This window comes from Sciurus carolinensis, chromosome 8 (assembly GCF_902686445.1).
Source record: "Sciurus carolinensis chromosome 8, mSciCar1.2, whole genome shotgun sequence".
In the NCBI taxonomy this organism is placed as follows: Eukaryota; Metazoa; Chordata; class Mammalia; order Rodentia; family Sciuridae; genus Sciurus; species Sciurus carolinensis.
In genome coordinates, this window is record NC_062220.1 from 66,318,427 (window position 1) to 66,339,856 (window position 21,430).

At 39.1% G+C, this 21,430-nt stretch overlaps 2 protein-coding genes across 7 annotated transcripts in view; one reads left to right on the forward strand and one right to left on the reverse strand.

Moving 5' to 3' along the window:
- Pus7 (pseudouridine synthase 7) overlaps positions 1-1,902 on the reverse strand; it is a 45,989-nt gene extending 44,087 nt beyond the window's left edge. The window contains exon 1 of one of the 2 annotated variants that reach the window (XM_047562631.1): positions 1,697-1,902. In XM_047562631.1, coding sequence (XP_047418587.1) covers positions 1,697-1,820 — 124 coding nt within the window. In that variant the 5' untranslated portion in view covers positions 1,821-1,902. The remainder of the gene's footprint in view (positions 1-1,696) is intronic. The other variant, XM_047562632.1, reaches the window with a different exon arrangement.
- Positions 1,903-7,826: 5,924 nt separating this feature from the next.
- Positions 7,827-21,430, forward strand: part of Rint1 (RAD50 interactor 1) — a 28,477-nt gene continuing 14,873 nt past the window's right edge. For 2 of the 5 annotated variants that reach the window (XM_047562518.1, XM_047562517.1), the window contains exons 1-7: positions 7,827-8,003; positions 8,638-8,683; positions 13,365-13,549; positions 16,254-16,495; positions 18,796-18,969; positions 19,071-19,220; positions 19,780-19,936. In XM_047562518.1, coding sequence (XP_047418474.1) covers positions 7,962-8,003; positions 8,638-8,683; positions 13,365-13,549; positions 16,254-16,495; positions 18,796-18,969; positions 19,071-19,220; positions 19,780-19,936 — 996 coding nt within the window. In that variant the 5' untranslated portion in view covers positions 7,827-7,961. Of the gene's footprint in view, positions 8,004-8,637; positions 8,684-13,364; positions 13,550-16,253; positions 16,496-18,795; positions 18,970-19,070; positions 19,221-19,779; positions 19,937-21,430 lie in introns of those variants that run through there. The other 3 variants (XM_047562520.1, XM_047562521.1, XM_047562522.1) reach the window with 3 other exon arrangements.

The following is a 21,430-nucleotide window of genomic DNA, read 5'->3' on the forward strand; positions in this document are numbered from 1 at the left end:
TTAGACAAGCTGGATTGTTAGTTCTTTCCTCCTTGGGGGCAAAAGCTGAGTTTCATTAATACCTATTTAGCCCCAGCCTTTAAAAAAAGACATGCTGGGGCCTGGTTGGTTGCAGGGATCTGTAATATCAGACACTTGGGAGGCCGAGGCAGGAGGATGGCATGTTTAAAGCCAGCCTGGGCAACTTAGGGAGATCCTATCTCAAAATAAAATTTTAAAACAGGAGTAGGCTTGTAGCTCAGTACAAGCAGGAGGCTCTGGGGTTCAATCCCCAGAACTGGAAAAGTATGTTAAAAAAGATTTGTTAAAATTAATTCAGACAGTTGACTATTTTCTAATGACTGAACATGAATGCCTACCCATTCCTTTTCTTTCTTTCTTTCTTTCTTTTTTTTTTTTGGTCATTTCAAAAGACTTTCTTTAATATCATAGAATATTTTCAAGGACAAGTGAGCCAGCAAACACACATGCACCAATGTGCCTTGGACAAGAATACACCCTACCCCCACCCTCTACCAAGAGGACATGAGATTGGAGAAATGAATACAGCAGATGGAACAGACAGAAGAAAAAAAAATCAGTAAAAGAATGGAATATAACTTCGTGCTTGGTTATTTTCCTATATCACAACAAAACGAAAACATTTTGGCGCAAACACCCATCCCTTTGCGATGCTGGTGTTCAGTGTGATTTTTCTGACAGATCCCTCAATAGTCAAGGCATCCCCCTGCCAGTGGGACATAATATTTCACACATGACTACAGTTTTGAGGACTGGGGATCTCAGTAACCCAGTATGTTTGGAATGGAAAAAAAGTGGCCTGACAATGGGTCCAAATATTTGAAAACTTAAGCTCCCTCCAACCCTACTTTTTATTTTTTATTTATTTATTTATTTTTTTGGTGCTGGGGATCGAACCCAGGGTCGTGTGCTTACAAAGCAAGCACTCTACCGACTGAGCTATGTCCCCAGCCCCCCAACCCTACTTTTTAGAAGGCGCTAATTAATACCCCAGCAATAAAGACGTACTTTTGAACCCTTCGGTGCAGGACTGGCAGTAAGGATTCTAGGCTGAGTTTCAGTCTGCATGACAGCACTTCCCTCCACTCACTGAACAATCGCTGAGTAGGGGGCTGGAGAAGACACTCTGAGCCCCACCTTGCTCGCTCCTACTCTGGGAAATGCACACAGATGGAGAAGTCCCCGAATGCCTGCCTGGCATTTAGTGGACAAGAAACCAGTGCTGAGGCATGAATACAGGAACGAAAGCACGTGGGCTGGACCTGTAGAAGCTTGGCGGGGCGATGTGAGGGGCTGTGCTGGCTTTCGGGGAGAGGCGGGTTTTCTCTGCTGAGGAAGAACAGGTTAGGGAGTGTGCCGGGCAAGTCAAAGAAAGGAGAGCAGTGGAAGAGGCCCCCTGGGCTTCCAGAGCGGCGGCGGGAGGAAAGAGAGCGCGCGTGGCGCCCAGACTACCGGCGGGGCCGCGGGGAGCAGGAGGCCGGCGGCGCCCGTGGGCCCGAACGCAGAACCCGCAGGGCTGCAGCCGCGCTCCCCCAGGCTCGCCCTGTAATGCAAAGCGCAGCAAGCTGATAACACGGCCCGCAGCCTTCCCAGCCCGCACTGCCTCTTCGGGCGGGGTCGTGGTGCCGGGGCGAGGGCTGGCCATGGAGCCCGGGCGAGAAGGCCACGCACTTACCCGGAGCCTGGGAGCGCGGACGCGGTGCGGGCCGAGAGAAGAGGCCGGCGCTACACTCTGGGCGCAGGAGGGCGGCGGCAGCGAGGGTCACTCGGAGGAGGCGGCGGCAAGGGCGGATCAGCATATGCACAGAGGTCCGCGCAGGGTAGGTGGCGCGCGGGAGAACTCGCCAGAGGCCCGGCTCGCACACTGGCGGCGCAGCGCCGCGCCGCGGCCCACCGGCCCCTCCCCCTGGGTGGAGGCTGATCCCAGCCCCGCCCCGCTCGGCCCGGGGGAGGCCCCGCCCACCTGGAGCTGGCTGCCCGGGAGAGAGAATGCGCCGGCGCCCCGCGGCCAACGCTCCGCCCTTTAACCCCGGAGCCCCACCAACCCGGTGGTTCGCGCGTATACGCAGGAGCAAAAAGAGACTTTTACAATGCAACAAAGAGAACTTTAGACCTTTAGGACTTCTGAAACAGAGTTTACCCTATTCGTTGGTAGTTGTATTCGAATACCAGTTTATTTCACATAGTTGTCGCTCTTTCTTGTTGCACTTCATCATGCAGATAACACATAATGAAGATCATCACTTTAGGGACTCATTATTCTACGAATTCCTCGACTGTTGCGGTTTAGGAGGGCCATTTCCCCACTTTTTACCGTCTGCTTGACAGTTTCCCATAGGATCCGCTTCAAGAAACCTGATCTTAGCTAGTTTATGCTTCTGTTTATTTTATTTTTTGTTATCGGGGATTGAACCCAGGGGCGCTTTATCATGGAATTGTGTAGTGCTATCTCATTGTTTTGATTTGCAAGCACCTAGAGTTGGTGAGGATGTGGAGAAACAGGAACTCATTAATTGCTAATGGGAATGCAAGATGGTACTGCCACTCTGGAAGACAGTTTGACAGTTTCTTACAAAACTAAGTATGTTCTTCCATGATTCAGTAGTTTCTCTTCTGTTTATTTACCCAAAGGAGTTGAATACTTAGGCACTCAAAAATTTGCACGTGGATGTTCATAATTGCCAAAACTTGGAACCAAGATATTCCTCAGTAGGTGAATGGATAAACTGTGGTATATACAGACAATGGACTATTACTTAGTATTGAAAATAAATGAGCTAGCAAACCCATGAAAAGACATGGAGGAACCACGTTTGCATGGTACTAACTGAAAGAAACCAATCTAAAGAGGCCACATATTGCATGATTCCAACCATACGACATTCTAAGAAAGAAAACTATGGAGTCAGTTAAAAAAAAAAAAAAAAGTGTTCATCAGGTTTAGGATGGATGAACAGGCTTAGATGATGGAAACACTTTAGCATAACACAATGGTGGATATGTTATTATACATTTGTTAGAACCCACAGAACCTACAACATGAAGAGTGAACCCTAATGTGAACTATGGATTCTAGGTAGGTGTATCAATTGTAACAAAGGTACTGTAGTGCTCAGTGGGCTGCCGGGTGAGCTGCTGCTGACGCAGCACTCTGCCCGCGGGAACCCGCCGGGCGTCGCCTGGCTGTGGCAGGCAGCAGGCTGGCTCTCACCTTCCGGCCTCGGGCTGCCAGAACACCCTACGACCTCGTGGGGCTCCTTCCTGGGCATCCGGCGTGGGACACGCCTGCAGGGAAAGGTGAGGAGGCAGGACAGCACCCCCAGCTGTCAGTCTGCCATCCTAGCCAGTCATTGGTCCACCTGTCAGCTTGTGCTCAGTAGCCATTGACTTAATCCGTAGCCAGCGAATTTTAACTGCTCAGCAATTGGCCCCATCATCCTTAGCCCGGGAAATTCAACTACTTAAGCGAAGCTCCCCCCGCCATGCTCTCTCTAGCGTGCTCTCTCTCTCTCTCTCTTCAGGGCAGACACTATTCGACTGCCTAATAAAATCTCTTGTGTGAGTTCCTGCGTCTGGAGTGGTTTGTCTGGGCGCCTTTTCACTTTTCAGGTACCACTTTGGTAGACAGTGGAAAAAGCTACGCAAGCGTGGAAGCAGGAGGTATATGGGAAATCTCTACCTCTAACTCTCAACTGTTTGTTATAAACTAAAACTGATTTAAAAACATGAATTCTTCTTAAAAATGTCTGAGTTTGTGTCCAAACGCCTCATAAATGTGTTTAGGGGAAAGACTTTTTTCATATTTCTTTGGCTATTAGCTGGGTTCATGGTCAAAACTTGAAACCTTTTGCATTTTAGTCAAACCTGCTTTAGATAGGGTACAAGTGAAACATACATCTTTAGTTTTCTGTTTTCCAAAATGGGCGACTCCACTGGCCTTTTTAAAAAAAATTTTTTAGTTGTAGATGGACACAATACCTTTATTTAATTTATTTATTTATATGGAGTGCTGAAGATCGAACCCAGTGCCTCACATGTGCTAGGCAAGTGCTCTACCACTGAGCTACACCACCAGCCCTCCATTGGCTTTTATGGTTAAAATAACTCAGAAGCATTCAAAACCTCCCCCCTACTCTAACATACTTTACTAAACATTTAATAATTAAGTGTTCTCAACTTTAAAATTTCATATATATTATATGACATATAGTATCCTGTTTTTAACTCTACACCAGCACTATATGCATTGCTGAGTTCCTATCATGCACAATATCTCTTCTTTCAACATATGCTTGCCTAGTATTCTATCAATCTTAGATGTATTTCTCCACACCCAAGATAGCAATTACTTTTTCTCTGTACTCCCTGAGTCATTACAAACATTTCTGTTATTGAGCCTTATGCTCAATTCTAAATTATTTATTTCCATGTCTATTTCTTATGTGAGAAAGTGATTTTTTTCAGAGATAAAATTTTGAGTTTGTGGAAGTCTCTTTTCTCCTTTGATTTCATTTTTAAATTTTTATCAGACTGCGAAACTTTACAAGGTTTGCAATGAAACAACAAACATGTATCCCTATCCCTCCCCTCTCCTTACCTGTATCCACCTTCTCAAAGGAAGTAATTTTGCTTCTCTTAACTGATGATTTTGTTATTTATCTCCATCTCTATATAACATGCTTGTATTGCTATTTCTGGATTGTTCACTTTTAGGTATTATCTATTGATAATGGCAAAAAAAGACTTAAGTCTCTTTCCTTCCCATTTCTCCACCATACTTCCCATCCCTCCATTTGCCTAATATAGTTATATTATAATTTCTTTGGATTGTGTTTACTTCATTATAATGAGGTAACTATCATTCTTATGTTGGGCAAGTAGGAAACTATGATTACTTCTCTCTCCTGCACAGCTTTTTGTTTTTCCTGTAGTTAATATTCTCTTGTGTGTTTTTTTTATTATTATTAGTAAACCAAGCCCAAACTCCTTAATAATTGTTGAATCTCCCTCTTCAGATATTTGGCTAGATGAGGTATTCTGTCAGTTTCATCTGTCTGAAGGAGCTTGTTATAATCTGGAGTCTTCTGACCTGCAACAATCCTTGCCTAGTACATAATTGATGACAGGGAATCTCACTTCATTTTCCTCCTATGTTATATCTTCTGTTTTCTACATCTATGTGCTATGGTTTGAATGTTTTTACCAAAACTCATGTTAACATTTAATCCCTATTTGTGAGGTATTAAGATGTGGGACTAGAGCTATGAATGTAACTCAGTGTTAGAGAGCTTACCTAGCATGCAAAAAGCTCTGAGTTTGACTCATGTCAGCACAAAAGGAAAACAAAACAAAACAAAACAAAGCAAAATAAAATAAAATAAAATAAAAAAGGAGGTGGGACAAGGAAGGCTTTTAAGAGAGTGGATTTGTTAATAAAGGTTATCTTGTTCTGACTCTTGGCTGAGCTGCTTTTACCACCATGTTATCCTCTGCTGCCTTGGGACTTTTGCAGAGTCCACACCAGCAAGGACTTTACCAGATACTACCCCTTGATTTTGGACTGCTTAGTCTCAGTAACTGTGAGTTGAATAAAACCTTTATTCTTTATAAAATATCCAGTCTGTGATATTACAGATACAGAAAACAGACTAAGACACTGTCTTCTTTTTCTCCTGATTATTTTCTCATTTTAGGGGAACACAACCTTCAGTAGTTTCCTGAGAAGGAAAAGGTAAATGAAAGATCAAGTTTTGAGATCTTGAATGTCTGAACATGCCTTTATTCTAATCCCAAACTTGACTGATAGTTTACTAATCAAGTATAGCATTCTAGTTTTAAATAAATTTCCTTTAGACATTTGATGAAATTACTCTTTTGTTCTCTAGCTTTCTTTGTTGTTCTGAAAAATCCAACCATACCGATTTTTTTTTTTTTAACTTTAGCCACTGCATTAAATTCCTAGTCCTTTTTATTTTTGGTGGTGCTGGGTTCAAACGTAGGGCCTTGAACATGGTAGGCAAGTGTTTTACTACTGTGCTGTAACCCCATTCCCTTATTTTTTTTCCATTCCCTTATTTTTTATTTTTAGACAGGGTCTCACTAAATTGTTGAGCAACTTGCAATCCTCCAGCCTCAGTCTTCTGAATTACTGAAGTTACAGGTGTGGGTCATTTTTCCTGGATTGAGTCTGTATCTTTGTAAATGATCAGTTTTCTTTTTCACAGTACCTTTATTTTATTTATTTATTTTTATTTTTATGTGTTGCTGAGGATCGAACCTAGTGCCTCACGCGTGCTAGATAAGTACTCTACCACTGAGTTATAAACCCAACCCCTTCTTCTTTTTTGTAAAAAATCAGAACTTTATAGTTATCTATCGTAGTTGGGTTATTGATCAGTTTTTCTCTCTGAAAGTCTTTTTGTTCTCAATGTTCTACAGTTTCAGAGGGATGAGCCATGGAATGGGTAATTTTTATGAATTGTGCTAGACAGTTGGCACATTTCAATTTGGAAACCCATGATTTTCAGTTTTGGGTAACTTTCTTGAATTATTTTGTTGATTATTCCTCCCTCTTCAATTTTTTTTTTCTGAAACATTTCCCAACATATATCTTCCAGTCATTGGGCTTTTCATTTCTGTATGTGTATATATGTGTGTGTGTGTGTGTGTGTGTGTGTGTGTGTATAACTGGTCTCTGAATTCTTCTTTTAAGATACATGCTATCCTATTCTTATTTTATGTTGGCAGTGGTAATTCATATCTTAGCATTCTTAATATATGTATTTGAGTTTTTTTCCCCTCACTGAAGAGTTTGTTTCCTCCAAGGGTTGGTTTTTTGTTTGTTCGTTTTGTTTTTGGTTTTGTTTTTTTGCTTTGATCTTTATGGCACTTCTAGGATATAGAAAAAAAAATCCCCAGAAAGAAATGAAGGACAATGGATCCCATGGAGAGAAGGAAAACAATGGACTCTGGACTTTCACCATTTCCCAGAAACAGTAGGCTCTGAACTTTCACAATTTCCCCTATCTACAACTGTTCCCTGTACTGCTTAACCAACACATTCTGTTATGATTCATTCTCACTGAACCCTATAAAACTCAGACCCGTACTGTAACCAGTTGCCATTTTCTCTCTTGAAAATGTGCCCCTCTGTACTTAATAAAGCATCGCTGATCCCTTGAGCTCCGCCTCCATACTTCCATGTTAGGGTATGAGGTTCCTTTACCACGCCTTGCTGCTAGGTAGCTCCCAATCCTCCGGCCTAGCAATTAACAGGTGACTGGGGGCTCTTCACAGGGCAAAATGCATGATGGATGTGGAAGGCTCTTCCTCCATTCCGCCCCTAGAACGCTTACAACTAGCTCTGCAGCCTTCAGGCAGAAGACTGAAGAGTTATCTCTAGAGAATCTGACCAACCTTAAAAGAAAGAGTTAATGATACTAACATTCTTAGGAAATCTCCCAACTAACCGAGCCAAATAACCTACATTTACATTTAAGTTCTTAGTCAATAAGCTCACTCACGCTCTCATAACATCTGAATATTGACTAAAATATAAATTTAAATGATTCGCATAGAAGCTATGGCGTGAAGTAATGCACACTTTACAGCTTCATTAGCAGCAGCTCGCAAGAATCAAGGCGCTTTACAGTGGGCGAGAGGGACCGCCCCTTTCCCCCAGAACCTTGCCGGCGAGCGCCCCTTCGGAGCCGCCATTTCGACCTTCGGCCAGTAGGCGGTGCCACAGCGCAAGCCGGCAGCTGCGCTGCCAGGGCCTCTCTGGGCTGAGAGGAAGGAACCAGAGAGACAGCAAGAGGAAGTTGAGGTGGCGCTCAGTCCTCCTTAGGACCGAGTCGGAGCTGGTGTTTCTCGCTAGCGGGAGCCGGACTCCGCAGGCCACGCTGGCTGCGCATGGAGCCGAGGACTCCGGTGGAGGCAGAATGCTCCGGATCGGCGAGATACGCGAGGCGCCGGCAGCCCCGGTGAGGCGACCCGGGGAGGGGATGCTGGTGGCCCAGTGAGGTGGTACAGATCTCCCAGGGGAGACTGCCTGGGTGAGGTGACCCTGGAAGCTAGTGAAGGTGGTTCCCGCGGCCAGAGATGGAGGTCCTTCCGAGATGTGCGTGGAAGCGCACATCTGTAATCCCCGAGACCGGGAGGCTGAGGCAGGAGGAGCGCAAGTTCAAGGCCAGCCTGGGCAACTTAGTGAGACCCTGTCTCAAAGAAAAAAAATAAAAGGACTGGTGATGTAGTTCAGTCGTAAAGCGCCTCTGGGTTCAAACCCCGCCCCCCCCACCCCAAAAAAAAGACGCCCCGAGGGACTACTCCTAGTTAAGTGGCTCTGGTGGTCCCGGTGAGATGACATATCTCTTTGGGTGGTGACCTTGGCGACTGGGCAGGAAACTCCTGCACAGACCTTCAGGGAAGGTGGCAGTGGTGGCACCAAGGAGATAGTCCTCTTTCAAACCTATATCTGATTGCTTTGGACCCTCAGGAAGGCCCCAAGGGAGGGAGACTGGGACTTCTCTGTCCTCCAGTGGGTGCCCCTTAGGAGCCCTGTATGAGTTCCATCTTACTTCATTCTTAATTTGTTCGTCACACCTATTTTCCTTCTAGTGCTCCTCTGAACGTGATGATGAAGGGAAGAACATCCAGGAGAAAAGTAAGCAGGCTCCAAACACCTTAGCTCTTTTTGCCCATGCATCTGTCCCAAACTCACCCTTCCAGGTCTGCAACAGAAAAGTGTTCTTAGCCTGTTATCTTTCAGATCAGCTATTTTCTTTCTGTGTAATATTCTTACATAGTAATAAATAGTGATTATCATTTTATGCATATTGTTGTCTAAGGTTGTAAAATGTGGGATGCTTTCAAGAATAGCACTTACTGACCCTCTGCCTAGAACAGGCACTGGTATGACTTCATTCGAGGGCTGCCTATTAGATAGGACTCAGAATAATTGGGACCTGCTTGTCATTTTAGTCATGTATCAACTTAAGGTTCAGGAGTTTGGAGGGGCTAATGATTTAGGAAACATGATCTTCATCATCAATTGAGTTCAAAGAAGGTAAATGATAATTGTTTAGTTGCACTTTTATCTTCAGTGAATTTGCAATTAAAATTTGCTCTGGTAAGAGCACAGTGGATAACTTGGGTCTTGGATCTTGGACTGGTCAGAGAAGGGGGAAAAGTTGTTACCTGCATTTCATACCTCGTTCAAGAACATGTCAGGAATGTTGACATTTGTCATTTTACTTTAATGTGAATTTTTTTAAAGTTAAGGTAGAATCAAGTAAAATGCAGCGATCAAAGCATAACAGGTTATTGAAAATCAAGGACTCTTCAGGGGCTTTTGAGATGAACTGTTTTTTGGGGGGTAGAGCATATAGCTCTTTCATGGGAGCCAGGAATTGGTTCTTCTGACTATTGGCAACAGTTTGGTAATGAGTAGTGGTAGAAGAAAGGGTACCCACATTACCATTGACCTTTAGGAGTAAAGTTTACCCTTAATGTTTACTACAGATACAGTCTACCTCAGAAAGAAAGCTCCAGGCAGTTCATAACTCTTGATAGGCTTAGCTGCCAACAGCTTAACTCCTTTTCATTGAAGGATTTGAGGGTGCCCCATAACTTTTAATTAAACCCTTCTGTTATGGTTTGGATATGAGGGGTCCCCTGGAAAACTCATGTTAGGCAATGCAGAAATGTTCAGAGGTGAAATGGTTAGCTTATGAGAACCATCACCTTATCAGTGGATTGAGCCCCTTGGATTTATACTTTGGGACTTCTGGGTGGTAACTGTAGGCAGGTGGGGCATGACTGGAGGAAGCAGGTCACTGGGTGCATGCCCTGGGACTATATATGTCCTTGGCTCTCTTGCACTCTCCTTTTTTTTGCTGCCTAGCTGTCATGAGTTGAGAGTCTTCCTCTGCCATGGTGTTCTGTGTTACCACAGGGTCAAAGCAATGGAGTAGGCCAACCATGGACTGAACCTATGAAACCATGAGCCCAAAATAAACTTTTTCTCCTCTAAGTTGTTCTTGTAAGATAATTTACAGCAATGAAAAGCTAATGAACATACCTTTCCTTTTCTGCCTTTGCCATGTTCACATATTTGGGAATTCTGACACCTATCAATATATCATTTTAGTAACACGATAGACACTGACTGTCATATTAGGGACTTTGTCCTTGTTCCTCCAGTGTTCAGTCAACTACTTTGCAATTAGTAGTGCTCTTTACAGAAAAATAGAAAAGGATTAGTGGTAGAAAGGATAGTAGAATGAATCAGATTATTACCCTTTGTACAAATATGACTACACTACCAGTGTGATCCTATGTCATGTACACCCAGAAGAATGAGAAGTTATACTCCATTTATGGATGATGTGTCAAAATGCATTCTACTGCCATGTATAACTAATTAGAACAAATAAAAAATAATTGTGTTAAAAAAAAAAAGCAAAGGACATAAAACATAAAATAAACATAAAATCTCCTAAGTCATCAATGTGTCATTTTGAAGAATGTCATTTGATTAAGAATGTACTATGACACATTTGAATAGTTATATTTATAAAAAGGGCGCGATTTGTTTTTCTTTTTTTAAATTTTTTTTTATTTTAAGGTAGAATTGACTCCCTAACAGCAACCTGACCTTTCCCAAAGGATTCCCTGTCTATTGTGGATATACCACACAACTCACTTTTTAAATTTATATTAAATGGGGGGGGGGAAGAAATTGTGAATATATAATGATATTAATATAATTATATTCATAATGAACTTACAATTATATATTAATTTGTAGTAATATATAATGTATTAATATGTACCATAATTAATGTATACTGTTATTATATATTAATAAAGTTTGGATGCAGACACCAGCCAATCCTGTTCATATAAGGAGAAGAAAATAAATAGTATTGGATTGAGAACCAGTAAATGATTTTAGAAGTTAAGTAGAACAAAGGGAAATTTTGTTTTTTGGTGGTAGAGGGAAGGGTGAGGGAGGAACATACATGATACGAAACATACTGGTATGTATTTTTATTTTGTTAATCTTTACATAAATAATTGAACAATAGCTGATATTTACATTTTGCATTTAGGTATATATTCAGATATTAATAATTAAAGTGACTGTTGTTTTGTAATGAGGGAGATTATACGTTGCTCTGTTTTAGTAGATGTTTAATAAATGTGGCATCTTACCACTGTTCACAAGAAATGGCTTCAGGGTTCTGAGTTTGTTTCATTTTCCTAACTTTATCTCTCACATACACTTTTTTTAAACTAAGAATTACTCAAATCTAGAAAGGTTAATTCCTCAGTGTGGAATAATTCAAATTGTGGAGGAGTAGAACTGAGCATGTTTACCAGTGAAATGAAACTACCATTATACTTGAGATTTTTTAAACTTACTCTGGAAGAAGAAACTATAAGTAATGAAAAGAGGATAGCTTATGCATGGAAACAGATTCCACAGAGAGAAACTTGATCTCAGCACACAGGGATGGACTGTTCCTGGTTCCTCTTGCACTCCCCCCAACCTTTTTTTTTTTGAGGGTGGGGTACTGGGGATTGAACCCAGAGGCACCTAACCACTGAGCCACATCCCCAGCCCTGTTTTGTATTTTATCTAGAGACAGGGTCTCACTGAGTTGTTTAGCATATTGCTTTTGCTGAGACTGGCTTCGAATTCACAATCCTCCTGCCTCAGCATCCTGAGCCACTGGGATTACAGGTGTGTGCCACCGTGCTTGGTTGCCTTTTTCTTTGGTTATGTCACCCCTTAATTCTTTGCCAAGAAACTGCTATGAACCTCCAGGTCTCAGAGGTGCAAGCACTGTTCAGAAAGGCACCCTGAGCCAGGCACAGTGGCACACACCTGTAATCCGAGCTACTTGAGAGTATATGACAGGAGGATGGAAGTAGTCCAGCCTGGGCACCGTAGTGAGACCCTATATCAAAATAAAAAGTGCTAGAGATGTAGCTCAGTGGTAGAGCCTTGCCTAGCTTGTGGGAGGCCCTGGGTTCAATTTCCAGTACTGCAAAAAGAGAGAGAAAAAAGAATGCCACTCTGGCATAGATTGTCAGCAAAGCATAGCAAGAGATACCTGGATAGAAGAGCAGTGCTATTGATCCACAAATTTAGGACAGTTAAAAATAATTTAGTTGACTTTGAAATAGACTTAAGTACAAATTTTTTCTCTTAAATATTTTGTTAAGACAGAACTTGAAAATTTTTAGTTTATATATTTGACTTTTGCTTCACTCCACAAAGAATTAGAGGTGACTTTAATTAGCTCTTTTTTTAAAAGTATGTTTTTAGATGTTGATAGACTTTTTTTTTTTTTTTTTTTTTGTGGTACTGGGGATCCAACTCAGTGCCTTGTGCTTGCGAGGCAAGCACTCTACCAGCTGAGCTATCTCCCCAGCCCTAGACCTTTATTTTATTCATTTATTTATATGTGGTGCTGAGAATCGAACCCATTGCCTTACACATGCTAGGTAAATGCTCTACCACTGACCCACAACCTTAGCTCACTAATTAGGTCTTAATAAACATCCTGGATAGTCTGGGAAATTTCACATTGGGATGAGATCAAAGGCACACATTGTTTCTCCTTTAACCAGACATTGCTCTGTTTTAGTAGATGTTTAATAAATGTGGCATCTTACCACTATTCACAAGAAATGGCTTCAGGGTTCTGAGTCATCTGCTTTGCCACATTTTTAGTAAGTCCAATGTGAACTGGGCTAAATCTGGTTGTCTGCCATGAAAAGAATCTCACTTTGTATAAAATAGCCATTTTAATGTTTTCCTAGTAATTTTGTATTTTCTCTCATGTTTTCTTCTTCCTCTTTCTGATATGGACTGTTTGTAACAATGACATTTTAAAATTGTTTAAGAGGTATTTTTTACTTCTTGGTCACCTTTTCAGATTTCTTCCATATACTTGAAATATTTCAATAATTTAACATTTTAAAACTAGAGAACTCCTTTGGAATTCTTTATACCATTGGTTCCTTATAAAATTTGAAAAGGTATTAGTATTGTCATGGCAATGTCTGTTGAAACCCCTGGTTACTGTTCAAGACTTTAGGAATTTTTTTCTTCACTCTGAATTTCCTTAGCTCTTAAGCATTTGTAGTACTTGCTTGATAGACTGCTTTATAGCCATTCATTTGGATATTATGTCTATCTATAATCTATTTAGTATGTGTGTGTTTTAAAATTGTTTTCATTTAAAGGTAGATACACTGCCTTGTGTATCTTTTATATTTCCTTTAACTCCATAGTACTTAGTGGTGTTGAGTAGTTCCTTTTTTAATTTTAGGTGACATGAACATTGAATCTATTGTGGGAAGTGAACAGGTCTGCAAAGGTACAGATAATGGTGACCTTCCTTCTTATGTGTCTGCATTCATAGAAAAGGAAGTTGGAAATGACCTTAAATCTTTAAAAAAACTTGATAAACTCATAGAACAAATGACAGAAAGTAAAATGCAGGTAGAAGAACAGGTAAGTATTAAAACTCACTGAAATAATATCAATAATATACAGAATATAAACATAATCACTATTATTTATAGTACTTTAAAGTATGGATTGTGACAAATATTCTAATCATTTTAAACTATGTAATTGGTTTTTAAGGACCTACAAAGGTGCTACATATTTTATAGATTATTTAAAAGAGAACGTTCCTACTGATTTATGTCTTGAAAGCAATGATAGCTAACATTTTATATAGCTTTTATACAGTGACTTCTAAAGTGCTTTATGAGTAAATAATTTCATGGTTTACAAAATGTTTAGACACTATCATTCCAATTTTTTATAAATGCACACAGCAAGAAAACACAAAATGTGTAACATTGTAATAAATGATTATTTTTTGGGTGGTTGACTGAAAATGACTTATTATCCTCATATTTTATGTATTTTCAGGTTCTTTCTTTTTACAATAAACATTACCTAAAATATTCTTTTAAAAAACTCAATGAAAGTAATCTTGAGCCCAAAATAACTATATCTGTATCCTTGGAATAGTCCAAGAAAAAAAATTTATTGTTTAATTACTAAGTTAATTATAGTCTGCGGTGTATAGATGTCATCCCTAGGTTTTCAGTTGTTTTATGTTCTCCTATCCCCACCCATTACCTTGGGCCTCCAAATCTTTTGTCTTCCTATCTTTCTACCATACCTACTGCTAGTCTCTGTATTTAGCCTGGCCCCATCATTTTTTTCTACTCTTGAAGGGCTCTGTTAGAGGTTATCACATAGCTGAGTGGGTTGTGCAGGCCCATTGTGTGCTCTGCCATCATGCCTCACCTGGCAGTACTTCTACAGGAAGGTCAGTTCTGCTGCTACCCACTAGGCTGCCCTTTCCAATCTCCCTGACACCTACCAGACCTGGCCATTCTGCCCTTTTTCTTCTTCTTTTTTTTTTTTTTCTTGGTACTGGAATCAAACCCAGGGACACTTAACTATACTGAGCCACATCCCTAGCCCTTTTTTGTATTTTATTTAGAGACAGGATCTTGCTGAGTTGCTTAGGGCCTGGCTAAGTTGCTGAGGCTGGCTTTGAACTTGCAGTCCTCCTGCCTCAACCTCCTGAGCAGTAACCTGAGATTACAGGTGTGCACCACTGTACCCAGCTGCCCTTTACTTTCCCAAAACGGATAAAGTTGAGGCCATCTAGCATGAATCTATTGAACAGTCTACTGCATGTTCCCCAAACTTATCTGTAACCAATTTTACCTCTTTTTAAAATTTTTTAAATTTTTTTTAGTCGTAGATGGACACAATACCTTTATTTTTTATTCATTTTTGTTTTTATGTGGTGCTGAGGATTGAACCCAGGGCCTCACATGTGCCAGGTAAGCACTCTACCACTGAGCCACAACCCCAGCCCCCAATTTTACCTCTTAGTTCAATAGAGTCTCAATTTAAGACTGTCCTTACACCCCACAACTTTCTTGCCACATCAGTGAACTTTATTCTAATTTTATCCTTTATTCCTCAACCAGGCCTGTCTCTAGCATTTAGACATACGCAGGTCTTTTCCATAAACCCTAAACTAAAACAGAAAAAAAAAAAAAAAAAAAACCCTTCTTCTCATCTTTTAGTAGGTATTTGTTCTTTCTTTTCGCTGTCAGTCTTCTTCAAAAAGTCATCTTCATTATCTGTCTCCACTTTCAAATTTGCCATTTGCTCTCTACAATAATCAGGCTTGTTTCCCTGATGAGTACTGCAACATTCGCTGAAATCCCTTAATGAATCCGGAGTTCAGCATATCCAAAATTGTACTGATTGATTTCTTAAAAGCTTTACCTTTCTGGAGTAATGGAACCATCCCTGTTGCTCAGGCCGGAAGCATAGAAGTTCTCATGAATTTCTCCTCCTCCTCCTCTAACCTCATCATCAAGTCATCTGAGTTCTGCTCCTCAGCATCTCCTTTCCTACTTTCCCACCTGCAGTCATTTATGAGTCCCTCCTCATTTAGGCTGCTCTCTTGCATTTGATTATAGCTAACCATTCTTTCATTTTTCTTTATACTGCCATAGAACTTTCTTTTTTTTTTTATTCCTTACAGAATTTTTGTTTTATGTAAATAGGAAATATATAATTAAAATTTTTTCTGCGCACATACAAATACATATATGCTCAAAATATGCATAGCTTAACTTTCTGCAATTAATATAATATAGAACTTGTTTTCATATCAGTAAATATAGATCTCTCTTTTTCTCCTTCCTTTTATGGTTTTATGATATTCAACTATGGCTATACCACAATTTATTTAACCGGGTATCCTTGTGATGGATGTTTTTGCAGATTCCATTTTTTACTATTACAAATAATATGTGAATAATATAATGAACATAATGACTTATCACATTTACATCCAGCATTTTATTTTTGGGTTTGAGTGGTAGGGATGAAGAAATCAAATATTTCTTTTGAATTTTTTTTCTTTTTTTTCTTTTTTTTTTTTGCGGTGCTGGGGATTGAACCCAGGGCCTTGTGCTTGTAAGGCAAGCACTCTGCCAACTGAGCTATCGCCCCAGCCCACTCTTTTGAAATTTTTAATGGACAATTTTCAGTTCTGTTAGAACAAATATGTATTTGGAAGGGAATGAAATAATAAAAAGGGTTATGAAAATTTTATCTGATTGCTGCTATTATCTCTCTCTTATTTATTTATTTTTGGTATGGTTAGGTACTTACCATTTCATCAGAAATTCCTAAAAGAATTCAGAGTGCCTTAAAAAATGCAGAAGAATCAAAGCAATTCCTTAATCGGTTTCTGGAGCAAGAAACTCATCTCTTCAGCTCCATTAACAACCATTTGCTGACTGCACAGCCCTGGATGGATGATCTCGGGGCCATGATTAACCAAATTGAAGAGATTGAACGGCATCTCGCTTACCTTAAATGGATTTCACAAATTGAAGAACTAAGGTAAAATGGGCCTTTTTGTTCTCATAATTATTATTTTCCTTTGAGGCTCTGTCTTAGAGTGTGCATGCTTGCCATTAAATAATTGAGTTAATTAAAGATTATAATGATGTAATTTTACTAGTTGTTAGGAAAATAGCATTATGATAATGATTCTTTTCCTTTATTGTGAATGAACATAAACTTTTCAGGGAGTTTAATTTGCATTTGAAAGACAGTAAGTATGTTAAAATTTTAAGTCTTATAATTGTGTTGTAAACACATGGTAAAAAGTACTGTTTGTAATATGAAATTAGTAAAACAAACCCTCAGTGTGATAATAGGTATTACTATTTAATTTTTAGAGATTGTTACAATGGAGATGGATTGCTTCCTCTAGAATTTGAATTTCTTTCAGTGTGAATCATTTGCTAACTTTTCTTAGATGAATAACAAAATTCTACTAACTATGGGTAGGGGGGAGAAAGATGTTTTTTAAATTGAATATGTACCACTGGTGATTATATCTGGTATTGCTTTTTAAACAGCTGAAGTAACATTTCCACTTAAATGAATAGCTAATTTGGTTTCATGATATGGTGGTCCCCAGCTCTTTGAAATCATATTGTCACATCCTTGCTTAGTTTTAGCTATTCTTGTTGCATAGCTGTCAGCAGCCATTAAGGTTGTCTGGAAAACCAAAGGAAAGAAATTATCCAAGAGTGCTCCCTTCTCCACAAGTGAACTAGAACCTGCGTGCTAGGCCAAGTCCCCTTCCACAGAGCTACATCACCCTGTAGCACCATCCACCTCCTGCTTTTTTTTGAGACAGGGAAGTTACTACTCAGGCCATCCTTGAACTTGTTTCAGCCTCCTGAGTAGCTGGGATTATAGGTGTGCCACCACCATGTCTGGTTCCAAGATTCTTAATATTTTCTTTAAAATGTACCGTAGTTGATATATTTAATGTTATGCATGTTATGAATATGTTATGTATTCTTTTGTCCTGCATGTTTCCTAAGATTGTTAAGCATTTTACTTATTAGTTAAGTATGAAAATCCTTATTTTGCATGTATGAGAAGTTTTATGTTTAAAGACTGTAGTGTGACTAGTGATTCCAGAAATTGACTTAACCTTTTTAGATCATCTCATTCTTGTTTAAATTATTTGCAGTGAAGGAATTTTAAACCTTGCTTTATTTTACTTTTTCATTTCTCCTTGCCCCTCTGAAAGAAAATACCAGTAAGAGGTAATATTAATAACCTTATTAAGAAAAATAAATTGTTTAAAGGTTTCCCTCTCATGGTACTACATTAAAATTATTAGATTAAAACTGTTATATTAAGTAGAATAGGACTGTGGTTGATAACCATTTCTGATATCTGAATTGTTTAAAAGAGAAATGTGTCCACAAAATCATATTAGAAATAAGTAGTTTATAATGAAGTACAGAAACAATTTTTTCTCTCTTTAATAATGTGTTCTTTCCCTTAGGTCTTTTGTGATAACATCTCGATTTCTAACTTTCTTTTAAGCTTCTGGGATTTTCCTCATTTCCAATTTTCCCTTTAATGACCTGTTTTTAATTCTGTGATTCTCTCTTTTAAATAGATTCTTCTTATTAGGACTAGCAGCTTTATTTTAGTTCTGTTTCATGAATACTACAGTACAGCAGTATACTCCAAATGAAGATTTTTTCCTAGGCTCTAAAATGTCCTTTATGCTTCAATGTTATGCAGAGATATAGATCATCCTAGACGTGCACTCGACCACTGAGCTACATCCCCAGCCCTATTTTGTATTTTATTTAGAGACAGGGTCTCACTGAGTTGCTTAGTGCCTTGCTTTTGCTGAGGCTGGCTTTGAACTCGCGATCTTCCTGCCTCAGCCTCCCAAGCCTCTGGGATTACAAATGTGTGCTACTGTACTCGGCCATTTTAAGTTCTTGTGTGACATTTGTATATTTCTTAAGCACAGTAGTCTTTATTTTAATATAATGAAACACTTAGTTTGCAATGTATTTCTTCCAAATGGGAAATCAAGATCTGTTGGGCAAAGGAAATAAAAATTGAAGATAATGTACTTGACCCTAACAGATGCTATCCTGAACATGAGCTGCTGCTCTTAGAAGGATGCCGAGAAATTTAGAAGACTCCAGGCTCCAAGGGAGGCATGAGTGTTAGGGTAAATAGCCACATCAGGGTGGTGCTTCATTCTTCCTTGGATGTAACTTTATGTAAAACATGAGGGAGAAGCCATTTTCTCCTAATTTAAAATTATTCTGAATAAATTGTCCTAAAGTTTTATTTTCTTTGTTTTGCAGTGATAACATTCAGCAATATCTGATGACCAATAATGTGCCAGAGGCAGCCTCTACCCTGGTGGCTATGACAGAACTTGACATTAAGCTTCAGGAATCAACCTGTACTCATCTTCTTAGTTTCATGAGAGCCACAGTTAAATTCTGGCATAAGATTCTCAAGGACAAGCTTACAAGGTAGAGAATTTACCCATATTTCATGGTCATCGCTTTCAGATGGATATTTAGTGTTTATTTGATAACTTTGTACTGAAATGTTTGTTTCTTTTCCGTTACAGCGATTTTGAGGAAGTTTTAGCACAGCTTCATTGGCCATTCATTGTGCCCCCTCAATCTCAAACTGTTGGCTTAAGCCGACCCACCAGTGCTCCTGAGATATACAGTAACCTGGAGACATTGTTTTGTCAGTTACTGAAACTACAAACCTCGTATCTTTGTCGAAGTGGAAAACTTAATTAAAATTTCTTCTTTATAGAGTGGATTTATGGCTACAGAGTAAAACTTTTTGAAAGTGGTCAAGAACCCAAATGAGAGTCCTGGGTTGGGCTTGATGTGTAAATGGCCATTGAGTAGTGGATTGTTCTTTTGCAAAGTGATCTGTGTATGGGCCAGGGTATTGCAAGGAAGAGTTCTGAGAAAGGGACTGAACCAAGTTTGCATCATATTTGCAACACATATAATAGAATGAATGAGTAACAAAATATTAATTTAATCAAATGATAACTTGAATTTCCTTACTAGTATTTTTATTTTAGGAAAGATTTACAGATTAATTCTAATAACAATGTGCTTTTTTTTAATTGAAGTTGTACTTAAAGTTAGATTACTTATTATTTGTATCATAATTTTTACTTAGTATTGATATATTTGTTGGGAAATTGTGTGTATGAGTATATATATGTGCATGTATACATATATACATGTATATATATGTGTGTGTATATATATGTTTTTTAAAATTCTTTTTCCTTGACTTGACTATGTCAGAGATGAATTACTTACTGAGCCAAAACAACTCCCAGAAAAATATTCTCTGCCTGCTTCCCCTTCTGTCATCCTGCCCATCCAGATTATGCTGACTCCCCTTCAAAAGAGGTTCAGATATCACTTCAGAGGCAACCGACAGACTAATGTTATAAGCAAGGTGTGCTTTGCCAACTCTTATCTTTGAGTCATTAATAGCAAATATTAGATTTCTATACTTTCACCAGCTTAAGTTAAAATTTACCTATATTCACATTTTTTGTTTTTCTTCTAAAGAACTAAACTCCTGTTTTGTCACTGCCCTCTATGGTTGGGGACTTGAGGTTGATATGTTGCAGGAGTCAGTTTACTCACTGGCATATCATGTGACCAGTTTCTAGGGTTGCTGTGTGTGCTACAGCATTTGCTGTGACAGTTTTTACAATTGGATTCACTGTATTTCATTGTACAAATTGCTCCTTTGGATTTATGAATATACTGAAAAGTGAACACCAAAAAACAGTAGAGCATTAATTTTAAATAGAGGTGCTAATACTAAAATGATTTATAGCTGTGCAAAGAGATTATGGGAATAAATGTAAATAGTTTTAAGGAAATTATCACCAATATTTTAATTGAGGGAACTTACTGGTGTATATTAGGCATGTTTTGAGAAGTTCCTTTATTTTGGCTTGAGAAATAAGTCAAATTATAATCTTAGCAATTACTAGGAGGGCTGGGCATGGTGGTTTATGCCTATAATCCCAGTGACTTGGGAGGCGGAGACCCGGGATTGCATGTTTGAGGCCAACCTCAGCAATTTAATGAGACCCTGCCCCAAAATAAAAAGTAAAAAGTAAAAAGGGGATATGGGTAAGTGGTGAAAGCATTGCTGGGTTCAATCCCCTGTACCTAAAAGGAAAAAGGGCGAAAAAAAAGGAAATTATTAGGAGGTGGCTACTATCTATCTATTGAGTTTTACTACCAGTTGTAGCACATGTAGTTAGGGGTTCAGTAAGTATTTTATTTATTTATTTATTTATTTATTTATTTTTATTAAAATCTTTTTTATTTTTACAGACTGCATTTTGATTCATTGTACACAAATGGGGTACAACTTTTCATTTCTGTGGTTGTACACAATGAGTTTTTTAAGTTAAATGTTACTAAGTGCCAAATCACACCAGGCATATAAATGAACTTATAGACTTCATAGAATTTTAAATGAAATCACTAGGCATGGTGTGGTACATGCCCATAATCCCAGCTGTTTAGTAGGCTAAGGCAAGAGAATCTCAATTTGAGCCTGGGCAATTTAGCAAGATCCTGTTTCCAAATAAAAACGGGGTCAGGAATGTAGCTTAGTGGTATATTGTCACTGGGTTCAATCCCTACTACCATTAAAAAATATATTTTTTAAAAGAATCCAGTGATAGGTAATTATGTTTGTGTGTGTTTGCACAGGAAGGAACAGAGTGGCTGCACTTTATGGTTTCCTTTGTTGGGTGGGGTGTTGGTGGGAGGAAGGGCAGAACTACTTAGTTCTAAATAGTAAGACAAAGCAGTGAACCTAAAGTTGTAGAGAAGCAGTAATAATTTGATCTAAGAAAATTGTGAGTTGGTTGACTGCTTTTTAAGGTGTGCTCCCAGTGGACCTAGCACTCTGTCACTAAGC